This window comes from Rhodnius prolixus, unplaced genomic scaffold (genome assembly GCF_049639745.1).
Source record: "Rhodnius prolixus isolate KJV_2025 unplaced genomic scaffold, Rpr scaffold_5, whole genome shotgun sequence".
Classification (NCBI taxonomy): domain Eukaryota; kingdom Metazoa; phylum Arthropoda; class Insecta; order Hemiptera; family Reduviidae; genus Rhodnius; species Rhodnius prolixus.
The window spans coordinates 22,869,167-22,886,567 of record NW_027411624.1 but is presented as its reverse complement, the minus strand read 5'-3'; the positions used below and the strand labels follow the sequence as shown (position 1 = coordinate 22,886,567).

General features: G+C 30.0%; 2 protein-coding genes across 3 annotated transcripts in view; one reads left to right on the top strand and one right to left on the bottom strand.

The window, feature by feature from the left end:
* Cad89D (cadherin 89D) overlaps nt 1–2,896 on the top strand; it is a 118,956-nt gene extending 116,060 nt beyond the window's left edge. For both annotated transcript variants that reach the window (XM_074136590.1, XM_074136589.1), the window contains exons 26-27: nt 31–279; nt 879–2,896. In XM_074136590.1, coding sequence (XP_073992691.1) covers nt 31–279; nt 879–1,083 — 454 coding nt within the window. In that variant the 3' untranslated portion in view covers nt 1,084–2,896. The remainder of the gene's footprint in view (nt 1–30; nt 280–878) is intronic.
* Nucleotides 2,897–4,984: 2,088 nt separating this feature from the next.
* Cals (calsyntenin 1) overlaps nt 4,985–17,401 on the bottom strand; it is a 72,654-nt gene continuing 60,237 nt past the window's right edge. Inside the window, exons 12-17 of the mRNA XM_074136591.1 lie at nt 15,182–15,375; nt 13,197–13,384; nt 12,006–12,122; nt 9,901–10,111; nt 9,636–9,811; nt 4,985–8,191 (exon numbers count right to left, since the gene is read on the bottom strand). Of these exons, the coding sequence (XP_073992692.1) occupies nt 8,012–8,191; nt 9,636–9,811; nt 9,901–10,111; nt 12,006–12,122; nt 13,197–13,384; nt 15,182–15,375 (1,066 nt within the window). The 3' untranslated portion in view covers nt 4,985–8,011. The remainder of the gene's footprint in view (nt 8,192–9,635; nt 9,812–9,900; nt 10,112–12,005; nt 12,123–13,196; nt 13,385–15,181; nt 15,376–17,401) is intronic.

Sequence of the window (17,401 nt, the reverse complement as noted above, 5' to 3'; positions counted from 1 at the left end):
GAGATTTATAGAGTAAAATACCCATTGTAGGTCTGATTGTGGAAGATATCGTAGGCCATCTAGAAGGCACAGACATATGCCAGACTGTCCAAGGCGTAACACTAACGCTAGACGTTGTCCATCAAATGTAACCAACGAAAGAACACCAGCTGTAACTATGCTTAAAACGTCATTGGCTTCTGTACATTCCAGCGGACGAGATTCTGGAATTGTCGAGCCGCACAGAGGGTGCTGTCCTTGTGGACATTCGTCCACGCATTCATCAGCCAACAGTAGCCAGTAAGTACTGCAATTGATTACTGAATATTTCATTATGTCAAATATTTTATTAAACACTTAAATTAGTTTTTACTGAATTTAAAAACAAAATAAAGTGATTTCATATGTTCTCAGTAAGCTACGTCAATTACTAAACTTCAGTTTGTAAGATTTCTTAAATCTTAAATCACTATTGGATTAACTTATTACACTTAATTACTAATATAAATGTAGTGATAGTGATAGCTAAAAAAATTTAATTGCCGGTATTACAGATAAATAAAATTTGATTTTGAAAGATACAACTAGTGTACTGTATAATTAGTTCGAATTTTCAGTTAGATATTTTTACATCACATTCCTTTTTGATTTTCACAAAATCCTTAGTATCAAACAGTCAAAGTTTTTCTCGTGATAAAAAGTTGGGAACTACAACTGTTGTTTCATTTTGGTCGAAGAAGGGGATCTTTATTTATGTTAATTTGTAATAAATAAAATATATGGAGCTCAAAAAACTTTCAAATTATAGAATATTTTAAAATTGTTCAATTTTTTTCTTCACCATTTTGTATAATTTCTTCGTAGTTATCTAATAATTCCCATTACTTTCTTTACTACAGCGGAAGTTATGAAGATTCATTGAAAAGCCTTCATCGACGTCATAGTCAAAGTTCTGGAAGTCCAGGAGGTAGATGTTCACATGCACAAGCCTCCGTAAATAGAAGACGAAATTCTAGAACTGGAGATTTGACCACTTCAGCTTATCCTCCACCAGTGCCACCGCCTATATCAAGACGGCCATCAGGACGGATGTTATTAGGATGACATTCGGCACACGCTCTGTACTGAACCCTAAATATGTTTTACTGAGATAAATCTTCTTTTGTGCAGAGCTGCAAACAAAAAAAATAGTAGAATTTAAATATAGTTAATAATTCTTGTACAATTATTTAAACATAATTTTGCAGTTACTGAAGAAAAAAATCAAACTTAACTTTAAAAAATAAATTTTAGGTTTATTAAGAATGTTAAAGTTGGTCTTCTCTCTCTCATCAGTTATCGGCATTCCCGTAAGGTATATATCAGCAACTGTTTATGTCATAGAAACCACCATGTAAATGTCAAATTCGGGTGGAAAGGTTCAATTCACTCTCCCTGGGAGCGTCAAGCATCCGCTTCTGCGATTTCTGCAAAGTGACGTAAAAAAAATGAGAGAGAGGAAGGAAAAAATTATTTGTTACTTATAAAACATTTAATTCTAAGAAGAAACCCTTTCCTAATTATCTTTTTTTCTCAAAAAACTTTTCTGAAACTGCCAAACTTAATTAGAATTTTGTAAAGTGTAAATAATATTTTAATTTTGGCCAGTACATTGAACGAAAATAGTATTCTGCAAAATAGATGCGCTTAAAAGAAATCTTTGCCAGATATTATTAAAAAACATAAAATATTTTTTTATTTAATAACTTAAAACATAATAATTCAGTCTCATGCATGCGGCTGTGACTAAAGCCCTTCTTAAAAGTATTGTTTGTTTAAGAATTTGCTTAATCTATTACTGATAAATTGCCATCGGGTGAATTCTTTCCTATATTCGTCAGTACTGGAAGTACGTACAAAAGCCTTCCACTTTAAAGAAAAAAAATGGTATTTAACAAAAGGTTCTTAAAATATTTTATTTTAAATTAAAAATGTTTATGCTAAAACAAGTTATCAAAGTAAAAACTAGTCTATAAGTGTTTTTAATATAATGTAAGTTTGTACCTGAAACTATTTTTTATTATTATTGGTTTTTGTTAAGAATCATTTCTAAATGGTATTTACAAGACATTAAAAAAAGTGTACATTTTTCAATTACAAAAATTCTTTTTTCTCATTATCGATTTTCTTTTCTTTTTTTAAAACAATAATACTGGCCTTTGGTAAGAAACATTTAGATTCTGAGGAAGATCCTAGGATGTTGGACCATGTCATTTAGTTAATTAAAGTTAGCAATACAAATTTCTATTATACTAGTTTCGGATTATACTAAGTTGATGACAGTGTTGTCTCTAGAGATTTAAATGGAAGGAAAAGAGATAAAAATCATTTAGCTCAATGTTAGTGCAGTAGGATCATTCCAGCAGACATTACAGATAAGAAGTAGCTGCGGGAAATATCCACTTTCTAGGAGATTCTGCTATTACAGGCTGGCAATTTATACTGGCAGCTTCAGCACCAAAGGTCACAGATGTTGAGACTAATTTAAAAAAAATAAAAATAAGAAAACACGCCAAAAGAACATTGTTTTATAAACAAAAGAATATATTTTGAAAGAGAATACGCGTTTTTTCATCCAAATACAATTAAATCTTGTTTATCGTCTATATTCCAAAATATTCTCGCCAAAAACTCATTTAGGTTTAATTAGATTAGCAAATAAACTAATGTTGATACTGCCAATTTGTAAATACTGATTAATTTTTGTATATTTATAAATAAATAAACGTATTTTATTTGTATATTAAAAAAATGTATTAAACTTCTTTAGGCTCAATTGTATAATTTAAAATAATTAATTTAGGTTGTTGATACAGTATATTTTTGTGTTGCTCCTTAAAAATGTTTATATAATTGTTAATTTTGCCATAAATAAATATTATTGTTAAAATTTCTAAAGACATTTTAATTTGCTCACCTAGAAAATATTCTAATTTAAAATAAAAACAATGCGAAACTACGAATTGAACAGCATGTTTGGCTACAACGTGGCAGATTACTTTAACATCATCTTCAGGCTGGGCATCCACAGAATCGCAGCACTAGTGTATCTTCGTCTCAATAAAATATTTCATTAGTAGTGAAAGTAAAAATTAAACTTCGGTTAATATTCACCAAAAAATTAGTGTGTGGCGCGATTCATTGATTGTGATCTCTTGAAAATAATTTTCTTCGGAAAATCATTACTCCTGCATCTTCAGTCAACTCTTTTTTGTATTTGTCAAATCATCCTTGTATTTTGATCTAGAGAAAGCTAACTGAATGTGCAAAAACTTCCAAGTGTTCATAAGCAAAACTGAAATCTCTGTACTGTATCACGTTCCTAAAATATCACAGTTCAAAAAGAAAAAAGAAAGTAAAGTAAGAGCCTTGAAAGGTTTTAGGGTGGCTTAGTAATTCGTTGGATTAACATATCCAGAGAGGCAGCCAGACTTAAGAAAGTAACGAGCTTTGTTAAGGTAATTTACTAGCTGACTTTGTACAATACAAACTAAGGTCCCATATTCTCTGTCTTCAGATAGGCCTACCCTACGGCGTCACCTACCTCTTACAAAAGTGCATTAAAGGTAACTGCCGAACGTCCAATTCCGTAATGTGCACCTTCTCAAAGTATCTGCGGTTGTGGGCTGGATCTTTACAATGGTTCTCAATGGTGGTAACGTTATTTTTAAATCTGTCTCCTTATAAGCAATCATCTTTCACTAACTTTGGATGAACAGCGAAGAACCGCCCAAAAAGAGAACTTTTCTATTCCAGTTGAAAATTAAACGTGCTTACTTTAAAAAGCCGAATGAAAAAATCTCCGGAAAATCAATTTAATTAAAGGCATAAATAAATAAATTTATTGATAGTATCAGCTCTGTGCAATGCCGATTTCGTTTCACCTAGTTGATAATATTTTCTAATAAACAATTTCAGCCGAAACTTTAACACTAGAAGCTACGCCAAGAACAAAACACCAAACTAAGTTTGAGCTTTCTGCTATTGTTACGATCAAAAATTTGGCTTGACCATAATTCTATAAGAAGTAAATAAAAAGGCAACAAACAAAACGATCAGGTATTAAAAGGTGTAGGTTTATTCTTTTTTCTTTTTTTTTTTAAACAACAATAATTTGTGAATACATCAAATAACTATTACATAGAATATACCGTAAATACAATTTGTGTCTGTGCAATGGACAGATTATCCTTATTTTTTTAATCATTCTTCATTCCTCTTTTTCTTCAAAAAAAAAATATATAATAAAAAATAAAAATAAAATAATAATAAATTAATAAAATAAAAAATCTTTTAAATATATATATTTTTATTTTGTCAGTATATAAAAGGGATGACAATAATACAAGTTCTTTTACAATATTAACATCCCACCTACACCAGGAGTTTTTTTTTATGTATATATATTTTAGTTTTAGACGAAAAGCTGTTTTTGCGTTATGCACTTATAACAAATCACCTTTTACTTTTTTTTTTTATTTTTTCTTCTAGTTTATCAGCACATTGTACTGTTGCAACTAGAAAAAATATATATATTTTTTATAAAGTAAATGAGGGAAAAAATACAAAAAAAAAAAATGGTATTAAGATTAAAATAAAATTTGTTTTCTTGAAAAATACAAGGATATAGTAAGTAAATACTATATATATATATATATATTTATATATTTTAGGATAGTTTTTAATTTTTTTTAAAATTTTTTATTTTGTTTTCTAATTTAATACTAACAGATACTAGACTTTTTGTTTTGTAATCTACTTACCACATTCATTTTACTTTTTGTAAATGTACAATTCTTTATTTTCGTGGAAAACAGCGAAGAAGAGGAAATAATTTAACAAAATAATGCATAAAAGAGACAAGTTAGATTAAATAACAAAGAAATGTTCAAAAAAAAAATAAGACTATTATTATTTTTGGAATGTAAAAAAACTCAAAATTGACAACACAACCGACATTTATTAGTTTTGAAGTTTTTTAATTTGTTTTTTTTTTTTTTTTGAACAACACCTACGTTCAAGCTACGGTGATATGCATGAAAATATATATACTCTTATTCTAGGTAGTCGTGATTATGTATAAAAATAAAAAGCTGGCAACGATTTTTTACTCTATCCTTGGACAAATAATTTGAAAGAAAAAAAAAAAAAAATTCCCTTGTTCTTATTTTATTTAAAAATTATTTTCTACAAAGCTTTTTTTCTTTACGTGAGGATTATTAAAAGAATTTCAAGATTTATACGCTAACCAAAAAAATGTTGGCCAATTAATTTCCTGCCAAAGTTTCAGAACGTTTCTTGTTTATATGCCAATAATATGCTTTTTGTCTTGTTTGCTTTAACAAATAGATGTGCTCTTCAATAGAAACTATTATTGTCATCAAAAACAAAAAAGAAAATCTTCAAAAACGCTTTATTGTTCCTTTTTTTTTTTTTTGCGAATAAGAATTGATAAATAGTGAACATTTTTAAAGCTGTTAAAAAATATTGAATCACGATTATTCAACTTACGTAATTAAAAGTAAATGTTTTCTTGTTTACAAAATTATCTAAATTGAATAAAAGAAAGGTTACAATAGATAACTTTTCTTTGAACTTTTGGCTTGTCAACGTAGGTATCAGATGATGTTTCAAGAAATAAATTCACTATGTTAGTAGTAACTATACCCGGCTCGTAACATCAAATAGTTTTGTGCCCATCATCTTTAATGTTGTACATTAAATAAATGATTTTAAACAAGTAAAGTAATATTTTATTTAATCAGAAAAACAAAACAAAAAAAAGTCGTTCAGAAAGAGAACAAAAATGGCCAATGAATGTTTCAATAAATAACAAAAATCAATAATCATGTTTCAAAATTTTGTTAACACTACAATAGTTACTTCATAAAAGTTGAATACACGCAATCATCAAGAATTGGCCCCCACAGGCAAATACCTAGGAAGGAGTAAACAGAGACCAACATTTTTGGAAGTTTAAATGAATTTCGACCAATTCAATAATAAATCACTTTTTTTCTCTCTCTTGCTTTATTTAGTATTATTATTATTATATTTTTTTCATATATACAATTTTGTAAAAAGTCAATTTGTCCATTTTATTTCATTTAAATTTATTTTATTATTATTTTTTTGTGACGCTTTGTTTTGTATTTTTGTATACAAAATTAATTAAAAAGTATTAAGTTAAACAAAATTTAATTTAAAAAATATTACAACGAGTTGTTTACTCATTTACAAAATCCTAAACAATTAACAATGTGCTTTTTTCACCAGGATGTGAGTTAGTTCCTCAATTTTTCTTTTTTTTTTTTTTTAAAAATATTTTAATTTCTATTTCAATACAAGTTTAGTAGAATTATTTACTAATTAAAAATATATCGAAACTAATAATATTATTAGGGGGAAAAATGGTTAAGGAAAACTTAAACTTAATAGAAAATAAAAAATATTTTCCCTAAATAAAACTAAGCTTAAAAAGGTAGTAATAACAAAAATGGCACTTCTAACATATTTTAATTTTTATTTATATTAATGTATATTGTTTGTAATTCATATTTATATAATTAATATATACCTAATATCTATTAGCAGCATCTTTAAAGTGTTCTCTTGCTTTTGTCTCAATTATTTAATGAAAAAATTAACCAACATCACTAAAGAAGAAACAAAAAAACAGTAATAAAAAAAATGGGGTTAGAATTGCACATGACATCTTCATTAAATATGGACAAGGCTTCCTCATAATTTTTTGTTTATTTTGGATACATTATACTAAGACAACCCCCACGGCGATGGAATGTGGGAAATTTAATAATTTTATTTATTCTTTATTATAAAATTGGATGGACAAATTAAGTACAAAAACCCTGCTTACACCGTACACAAAGTAAAGCACCGTTATTAATTTACTCATCCTAAGCACAAACTTTAACAAATTATAATAAATTAATTTTTTTTTGTTTTTAAATTCGAAGTGGGAAGAGACACAAAATACAGAAAAAAAAAAAAAGATACAAGATGTGTTTGAAAATATGGGGAAATTGATAACAGTGCTAACTAAATGAGTCGATGAATTAGAGCGAATTATGGACTTAAATATAGTTCAAAGATTTTTTTTCATTAAACACACACAAAACAAAATAATACTACATCCATACCGGGACCACAATAATACTGAACTAAAAAAAAAAATATATTTAAAAAAACCAACGTTTTTTTATTAGTTTTTCTTTAATTGATTTATAATTTTTCTTTTTTTTTTTCATCATTTATATATACAGGTGGTAGTTTAAATATTTATTGATACAAAACAAAAACAGTAAAATTCCACGCAGAGATCAGTTATTAATTATTATTGTTATAAACGTACAAAGCCCTTACAAGTATAATACGGGTGAATTTTTTGAATAGTTTTTTGGACTAAAAAATTAAAAAGTCTAAAAATTGAAATTAGTTTTTTAAACAGAGTTCCATTGTTCAGTTTGAATTAAGGAGATAGGAAATAAAAACAGCTGCCCCTAAGTTAAACAATTATGTTGTTCATTATGAAGTGCAGGGAACTCTCCTCTTTAAATTTTATTGTTGTCATTACATAAATATCGATATTATTCACACATCTCTCTCAAAGATCGATTATTCATTATCTCTTTCAAAAAAAAAGTTCCCCGAGTATTTTTTTTTTTTTTTTTATTATTTATAATTTTTTTTTTTTATTTCTCTTATTCACATTTATTTTTTTTTACTTTATTTTGTAATGATGGATTACACAGTGTTCTATACACTTTATATATATACTTCATATTTATATATGTATAAAGATAACTTTTCTTCTTTTTTTGAGAAAATAAAATCATCTAATGAGTTAGATTGAATTTTTTTTTAATTATTATTTCTGAGAACCTGGTGGTGTACTTAAAACTGTTTTTTTTTTTTTAATCTTAGCATTCAATTTTTGTTATTCTTTTATTATTTAAAAATGGATGACGATGGTCTAGGCAAGTGTGGAATTATCCCATTCTAAATCTTTTAATTTGCCCACCGTTATGTTATCATCCTCGTCAGATGAATCAAGTTCATCATCATCTCGATAACTTGAATTATCATCTGATGAATCTTCATCTCTATTTGATCCTCCGCCACTTGTTCTCTTCACATTTCTACCCTCGCTAGCCTGAAATAAAAAATAAATGATTAGTCACACAGTGGTTACGCAAAAACTGGTTTTGTGTAAATTACACAAACGGCAGTATTCTGGGTTATTTAATTAAAGTGCATATGTCTTATTGTTTGTACACAATTTAATAAATATGTAGATTAACATGAACGCTATCTTGTTGAAGTGCTAAAGGTTTAAAAAATAGAAATCAAAACTGTACTACGAACAATTGTACTTACGGTTGTATTGTACTATTCAAATTATTACCAAACCTTAGTATGTTCTAATAAATAATAGAAAAGCTGCTGTTCTTACTCTAAATCCATGCTTTGTTACATATTGAGAAAGTAAACATTAATAATTTAGTACAAACAATACAATCTCCCTCAAACAACAGTTCCGAGCGGTTTAGTGGCGAGACCCGCAAAAATAATATGTATTTGTGGCATTGGTATTGATTACTCAACTTGTGAAGCATGTACTGTGCTTTCAAAAGTGCCTCCTCTGGCACGCAAGCCAGGTTAGTAGCCAGGAGGTTATCAACTGCTCTCTGTATCTGAGGAGGCACCTTTGAAGGCACAGTACATGCTTCACAATTACAGTGAAGTGTATTATTTGATAAATTAAGGAATAAGTTTGATCGTTTACATGAAATATATTGCTCACTTAAATAGATGGCAGGAGGTTTCCAATTTTTTTGGTAATTAAACGCAACTCTCCCAAAATTACCAAATAATTATTAAACCTTCTTGTTTGTAACAGATATTAAATTAATTTTTAGCCATTTTGTATCATCTGAAGCTCTTAACATTTGATTTTTCTTAGAAAAATCACTCGGAAAACGACTTATTTCCGACTTATATTAAGTAAAAATACTAGCTTTACTGCCTTGGCAATATTTTTAGTAGAAAGGGGGTGAAAAAAATACATAAAAATAACCTATCGCGTGCTCTTCTTTCTCTTTGATAAAAAGTTAAAAAATTGAAATATGATTAAAAACACCAGATTTTGAAATGGCCTAGCGCCTTTAATTTTGAAGATATCGAATTGCGGTTTCCGGTTTCTTTCATAACTTTTTATACTCTTTAAAACTGTGTATATGTTAATGGGGGTCAACTGCGAACCCTCACTTTTGGTCGCGCGTCAGCCGCGTATGCGGGCAGGAATATAAAATCAAGTCACATATTCTGAAACTAGAGGTAATGGGCAACAAATTTTTCCTCTACCATTTTTGCTCAGATCAACCGTTTAAGCATGAAATGCATTTGAGCCGTCTTAAAATGAACACCCTGTATACATGGTATTTAAATAACTCTTTTCATATATTAAATAGTATTGTATTGCTTGTAAGAACAACATAATAGTACGTTCGAAGATCATATAGAATCGGTAAGCCAATGAATATCTAATAAAATAATTCAATTGAAAACATTTTGAAAATTAAAGAAAAATCACATACTTCTTCCATTGGATTGACCGTAATGTTGAGAGCAGAATCATCCCATGCCATTTCTGTATCGTTTATTTCTTCTTGTGCTTGTCTCTGATGAGCGGCCCTTATCCTGACTACACCAAGCACTATCATCACTACGAGGAACCCAACGCATACGACCATGATGATAGTCACTGCATGACCTGAATAATTTTAACAATATTTACATAATTTAACATTATAAATTTATCACTCTGACATTTGTATTATTATTTTAAATCTTATTACTTACTGGTAGCCGAAATAACAGGTTGTGCGTGATCTCGTACATAATGTTCAACGGTGGAATGCGGCCTTATTTCAACATGATGTTCAGAAATTTGTGCGTGCGCAACGGGCAAAGCACCTGCAGCAGCGACAGTCGCTGCAGCAGATACGCCTGCCTTTTCACCAGGTGCCAAGGTACCACCTACAGCACTTGTCCTCGGGTGAATTACAGTCAACTAATTAAACAAAAATAAATAAGTAATTCATTTCATTGACTTCGATGGTTAATATTGCGAAATTAAATATTAGTAACTCCAGGGCTAAATATTTAATAATAATATTATTTTTCGAAGGCGCAAGGGGGCTACTGTAAATGGGTCCAAATGTTTACCTTTGAATATTGTAACAAATATCAACAAAGCTCATCTATTTTTCTGACGATCCCTTGTAAAGGGTATATTGATAACTTGAAATAAATGGTTGAGTGATGAGTTGAATGTTCTTCAGAGTGATACGATATGATAAAGAGATCTTCCCCCCCCTTTTTTCACTTTATTTGTACATTTGCAACTGCAACAATTGTTGCATCAAGTAAACTTTATCTAACTGGTTCAGTTCACTTGTAATGTCATGGTTAGAGCAATCACCCACTGGTGAAACTCTTTCACAATGATTTAATCACAATAGATCTCTAGGCCACTTCCACTTCAAACGACGAAGAGGATTATCGGGAAAGTGAGGAGAGGATAGTTTGTTGGACAAGAGGATTAGGATGGAGAGGATAAAGAGATCGATGTAACCTTACGGTACAATGCGACAGATCAAATAGATAATTTACAGATCTATGAAACATGTACACCCTTAGTAATTGAATTAGTTGAACTATAATGCGGATTACTATGGTAATGACCATAATGCTAACCGCTGGCTACTAACTACGCACATAAACTAAGTAAAATAGGAACAATGAAAATAAAGGTATTACAAAATGTGGTTGTGAACTTAATGCTATATTGTTGAATTTATCTGCCGCTGCACTCGTTTTTCTGGTTTCTAGCTAATTTTGGATATTAATCAATCATTTCGAGACTGATTCATCAGTTTAGAGAACTATACTTCCAATACGTTTTTTTTGTATCTTGCTGACTGACTAAAGAACCGGAAATTGGACTAACTAATCCGAAGCATCGTGGAGTACGCCATGTGATTTGCAAGTAATACGGCAATAATAAATTTAAAGACTTAAAATTAATTAATTAAAATAAATAAATAAATTAAAATAAATAAATAAATTAAAATAAATAAATAAATTAAAATAAATCAATTAATTAAAATAAATCAATCAATTAATTAAAATAACATTAATTAATTAAAATAACATTAATTAATTAAAATAACATTAATTAATTAAAATAACATTAATTAATTAAAATAACATTAATTAATTAAAATAACATTAATTAATTAAAATAACATTAATTAATTAAAATAACATTAATTAATTAAAATAACATTAATTAATTAAAATAACATTAATTAATTAAAATAACATTAATTAATTAAAATAACATAAATTAATTAAAATAACATTAATTAATTAAAATAACATTAATTAATTAAAATAACATTAATTAATTAAAATAACATAAATTAATTAAAATAACATTAATTAAAATAACATAAATTAATTAAAATAACATAAATTAATTAAAATAACATAAATTAATTAAAATAACATAAATTAATTAAAATTAATTTAATCCAGCCTTAGGATATATATAAAAAATATGAATTTTAAGACCCTGCAGACGAGGAGGCATTTGAACAGGCTGTCTTAATGAATAACAAAATTAAACGAAGAAACTAAGTGCCCAGGCTATCATTCCAAAATATAACAGCTCGCCGACTGCGCCTAAATCTTTGATTGTTTCTTCAGTAGTGCACGTCTACGCACAGAGATATCTTAAGAATAAGTGCGAATGAAACAATTATGCTTTCTTTGAAGTAGATATTTGTGTTTAAAACTGTATAATGTGTGTTTTGATTATAATTGTAGCCTAGAATTAATTGTAGAAATCAAAAATAAATTATATATTTTTTTTTAATTTAACTTTACAGGTATATACTCACAGTTTGTACGTATTCATTACTTAGAAATCTGCCATTCATTTCTGAGCATATCAATTTAAATACTCTATTAAGATAGTATGCAGGTTTTCTGTTGGTGTACTGAATCTGCCTTAATACCTGTACAAACAAAAGAATTTTAGAATCATCAGCTTTAAAGTTTTTAATATCAGTACAAGCAAATAACGGAGGTGGGGAATCACCAAACCTTTTTCAGCAACGCTTAACCAATTATCAAATTCAAAAAAATAATTTAAGTCTGAAATAGAAGCGCACACGTTTAACAAATTTATATTTGGTTATAAACTAGGCTTAAACCAATCAAATCTTTTTCGGGACCATGTCCATTGTTCTTCAGCAAAAAGGAGTACCAAGAAGGATCGTCCAGCCTAAAAATGCTGGATGATAGTAAATGGCGGAGTATTACTAGCAGATCAGGAATCAAGACGGTCCAGTGACATGTATAAACCAAGAGGGAGGTTCCCTTAACTTTATTGGATGCAACAATCTCTGGCATTGGTGACCCACTAACTTCCCACAGACAAGAAATCTGTTTCGAAATTCAGTACAACAATCCTTTACAATGCGACGTGTAGTTTCATTCATCTTAATAAAGGCTGCAAAGTTATCAGTTTACTATTAGATAAGAGCGTATTTTAAATAAATGGTACGCTACGATAAGTGTGTCCGCTTAACATCTAGCTGGTGGATCTGGGACCTACTAAAAGTGAGCCGTCATTCTAGTCAGGTCTTCTTGGTTTGACGATCGTTCCAATCTGAAATATCCTCTTCCAATTCTTATTCTAGGATCCATTGTTCCACTTCTGTTGATCTAGGCCGATATGACATTGGGACAGCAGGTTGAGGGGTCTTTGTGTCAAACGAAGTTCCTTTAGTATTAACTAAAACGCTATCAACTTTGTATTTACTCGTTATTAGAGTTTAAAAAAAGAGATAGAAGTGTAGACCATAATCTTGACATGAAATTGAACAGTGAAAAATGGACGCTTTCAGTATATCATCAATGGTTAACTCTAACAAAAGAATACGCTCTTACACATAAATAAGTAAAAGATAATAATTAAAAAGTAAAAATTTAAAAATATAAAGAAAAATAGAAATTGGAAAAAAATTAAAAAAGAATTATAATAGAAGAGCACAATCTTTAACAAAAAAACTTTCCAGAATACTCACTTGTTCATAATTGTAAATAATGTTGGATCCAGAAAGAGTAGCACCATCTTTACTAAGTTTTGCGGTAATACCGAATTGAGTGATCATATTGTGCGGTACTGTTAACGTTTCATGGTCAGGGTTTAATGAAGGATACACTGTTACCACGCAAGAATCCAATTTCTTTTCAATTACACCAGTGGTTTCACCTGCGTAAACATGATTTCAATTGTTATTATTACTATAATAACTATTTCACATTGGCCATAATTTGTTAATACTCAGTGATACAGAGTTCTTTGTAGAAAGCACCTAGCCTAGAAAGTACCTAGTTGGTCCACTCTCACAGGTATATCAAAAAGTTTTGGGTGGTAGTGGAGAGGAGACATCTTTGAACAGTTCTAATTTCTCGCCATATTTTTAAATCATTTATGATTGGTAATTTTCTCCACATTTTGCGGTAGACTTGTTGTATAACTGACAGAGTTTCCCTTCGTTTTCATTGTTTGGTAAAGTAAGAATTGAGGAATGTTATATTTTGTAAGGTGGAAGTAAAATTTTTGTTGCAACTTTGGAAGTGTATTGTGAAGATTGCAATGGACAAGGTGTAAGTATTGTCAGTCCACATTAACATTTGGAATTCGTATTTTTAAACCTTTACAAAAGTCTATTTGCTTGCAATAAGTGTTGGATAATATATTTTCTTTTATTGGAAGGAGAGGGGGCACATTTCAACATCACTACCGACCTGCAAGTTTGTGACTTTTTTTTTTTTTGTTTAATCGCAGAGAAGGGGAAAGTGGGTCCGAACCTACATTAAGAAGCGCAACAAACCGAATATTTTGTTCAAACTTCCTAAACCCATCACACTTCGAGTAGAAAATCCTGAACTGAGTCATTCTTGATTTCAGAACTAGATTTCAGTGATTTAAAAGAGAAAGTAATGTATTAGTGAGAGAAATAACTGATAGAAGGTAGATTCAGAGTAAAGTAATATCATTTCTTTCTATTTTATATTGTGTTCAAAGCTACCCCCACCAGTGGGGCAGATATTAACATTTGACACAAAAATTTTAAATTAAAAAAATATAGATATGTATGTAAAGTACCAACTGTTCATAGATATAGATCTGTTAAGAAGACTTGAAAGTTGTAGAAAACAAAATAAAAAGATTCAATAATACGATTCTGTGCACTCTGTAACCGAAAATGTAGATTCTGTTCAAATGTGCCCCCTCCCTCACCACTACTAGCGGTATTAATTAATAGTAAACTTGATTAAACTCTGCAACTTTGCTGGCGACACAATCGCAAATTCATAAAATGATTAGCTATACTTCCTTTACATCTAAAGCGACAATTTAGAGGCAAATATAATTCTAGGCATATATCGTATCCTAAGTTGGGGTATTATTGATTTTTAAAGTTTATTTTTATTGACTTCAACATTTTGTTTACAGTTTTACCGCTGGGTAACTTCTCCCCTCGTTTAGTGAGTAGTAACTCAATTAAAAAAACATTGATTAAGTCGCATCAGTTTGATACGTACTTTAAAAAATTAAAACAGTTTCTGAGGGGTCAGTCCATCACTTCTAGGAAGAGTAAAATTAAGAGCATCCAGCTGGATAAAAAGCTTTACAAAGCTAAACAAAAAATGATGATTTGTGGGAAGGAGCGCATCCACTAATTTTAACAGCGCCGATGATAATGATGATTATTATTGTGATGTTGGAATTCATTCTTTCTAAACGACGATCAATTTAATACTTTTTGCATCATTTATTTATTTATTTAAGAAATAAAGTAAAGTAAGAAAATGCGTTAGCGTTTAACACGAAATTCCTCTCAAGAAGATTTTTTTTTTTTTTTGAACTGATACAAGAAAAGTTATTTAGAAATTCTTCCGTTCCTGTACAAGTGAATTTTTACAATAATTAATTACAATAATCAATTTAAAAAAAATTAAATTGAAAATAAAAAAAATTAAATTTCTACATGAAACCTACCATGCTTCCATGGTTTTCCAGGTGGTGACACTGAAATGTGTACATCTGTGAACACTCGTACACCTTGCCTGAAGTCATGATAATTGCTGGCTAGATTAGTTGTACCATTAATTACTAATGTTGGTTGTTGTGGAGGTAGTACCATTACATAGCTCTCCACATTTGGCACTTTAACTGTTCTACCATGTTCGCATCTAAACAGAAATAATAAAAATTATTAAATAAATAGTTTTTACAAGGTGTGGCTATTAAATGACACGACTGATGCTGCTACAGAAAAACTATGCATGCGCCAACTCCTAACTACCGACAGCTGTGCAGCGTAAAGCCTTCTCTTTCGATTGCAGCGTCTCACGTGTTTGTAGAGGAACCGTCGTTTGTGTAAGAGGTGTTAGTTTCGTTTTGCCGAAAACATGATACTACACATGTAGTAGAGCAACGAATTGTCGTGAAAGTTCACATGAGACTGGGTAAAACCACTACTGAAACTTATCTTTTATTAAAAGAAGTTTATGGCGATGAATGTTTATCACGTGCGCGAGTTTTTGAGTGGTTCAAGCGTTTCCAAGATGGCCGAGAAGATGTCGGACATGATGACCACCCGGGTCGCCCTTCCACGTCCAAAACGGACGAAAATATCGATTATAATTAATCAACATTACTAGCGTGAGGTGCTTGCTCAACTCCATGAAAGTGTAAGGAAAAAACGACCCAATTAGTGGGGAAGAACAAGTCATGAGTTCTCCATCAAGACAACGCGCCGGCTCACACTGCATTGTCTGTCAAGACGTTTCCTAGCCAAGTACAACATCCCAGTTTTAGGCCATCCGCCTTATTCGCCTGACCTGGCCCCATGTGACTTTTATCTGTTCCCCAAAGTCAGATCTGCATTAAAAGGTACACGATTTTAGTCCGTTGAAGCTGTGAAAGTAAAAGCGGCACGCATCATGCATGAGTTCACAGAAAAAGACTTCCAGCACTGTTTCGAACAATGGTAAATTCGCATGGAGCGTTGTAGGGATAGGGGAGGGGTGTACATTGAAGGTGTTAATAACTAAATATGTATAAATTTAAAATAAAATGTTTTACAGCAATAGTCTCGTTATTTAATAGCCACACCTCGTACATAGTTTTTAATAACTAGATAGAAATTAGTATGTTAATTAAATATATCTCTTAATTGTTTTTATTTGGATTGTTGGACACCATTAGTCGACTGAATATATACTGGATATTAACATCTACTGCTTTAGTAGCTTTAGAATTTAGCACCAGTTTAATTTTGTTTTACTTCCTTGTCTATTTGTTGTTTCTCCTAGGAATTTCCATTATGTCAAATCTCACAGATCAAAATAAAGACTCTACTTAACGATTAAAACTTTCTAAAAACGTTATTTGTGAATTATAATTATCTGGCCTTAAATTCCATATTGGACTCCTTAACAAAAACTTACAGTTTAAAATGTTAAGTATAAGGGTTGATTAAACGCCAAAAGGTACACAAATCAGCGAGTCTGTGACATCTAATAAATTCTAAAAAATAACTTATTAATGAAAATTAATGCAGTAGAATTACTTAACTATTAATGAAGTATTGATGAAATGTTGGGTACTCGCTGATTTGTGTACCATTTGGCGTTTAATCAACCCTTATACTTAACATTTTAAACTGTAAGTTTTTGTACCTTTTGGATAGATTTTCCTTTTTGTCTATTTCGCAATCTTTACAGACTTTTTTAAAATTTGGAATAAGCAATTCTATCATTATAACCTGATAAGGTGTTAAGTCGGAACCGTAAATACCACTGGAGGGATCTTTTTAAAGAATGATTATAGTTGCGTTCCCATCCATCCTCAATAACAATTTTTTTGAAAAAGCGTTTTGAATAACATAGGAAGGTATTTGTACGTAAATAGCAAAATTAAACTGCGATTTCAGTACTTCCTTTTAAGAGGAGTAAGAAAAATAAACTACGATTGCAGTACTTCTCCCTAAAAGGCAAAGAGGCAAAGATTTTTTAATCGAACGTCAATTCATTGATTTAAATCGGTTCACTCATTGATAATTTAAACGATTGCAGTACTTCATCTTAGTAGGTGCAAGAGCATCAGCAACGTAGAGGAGCTTTAACCACTTATTCGAGCTGAATTTTATCAAAATCGGACTAAGCGTTTTAGAAATATTGGTAATAATAGTTTTAGAAAGGGCCTTATTTGGGT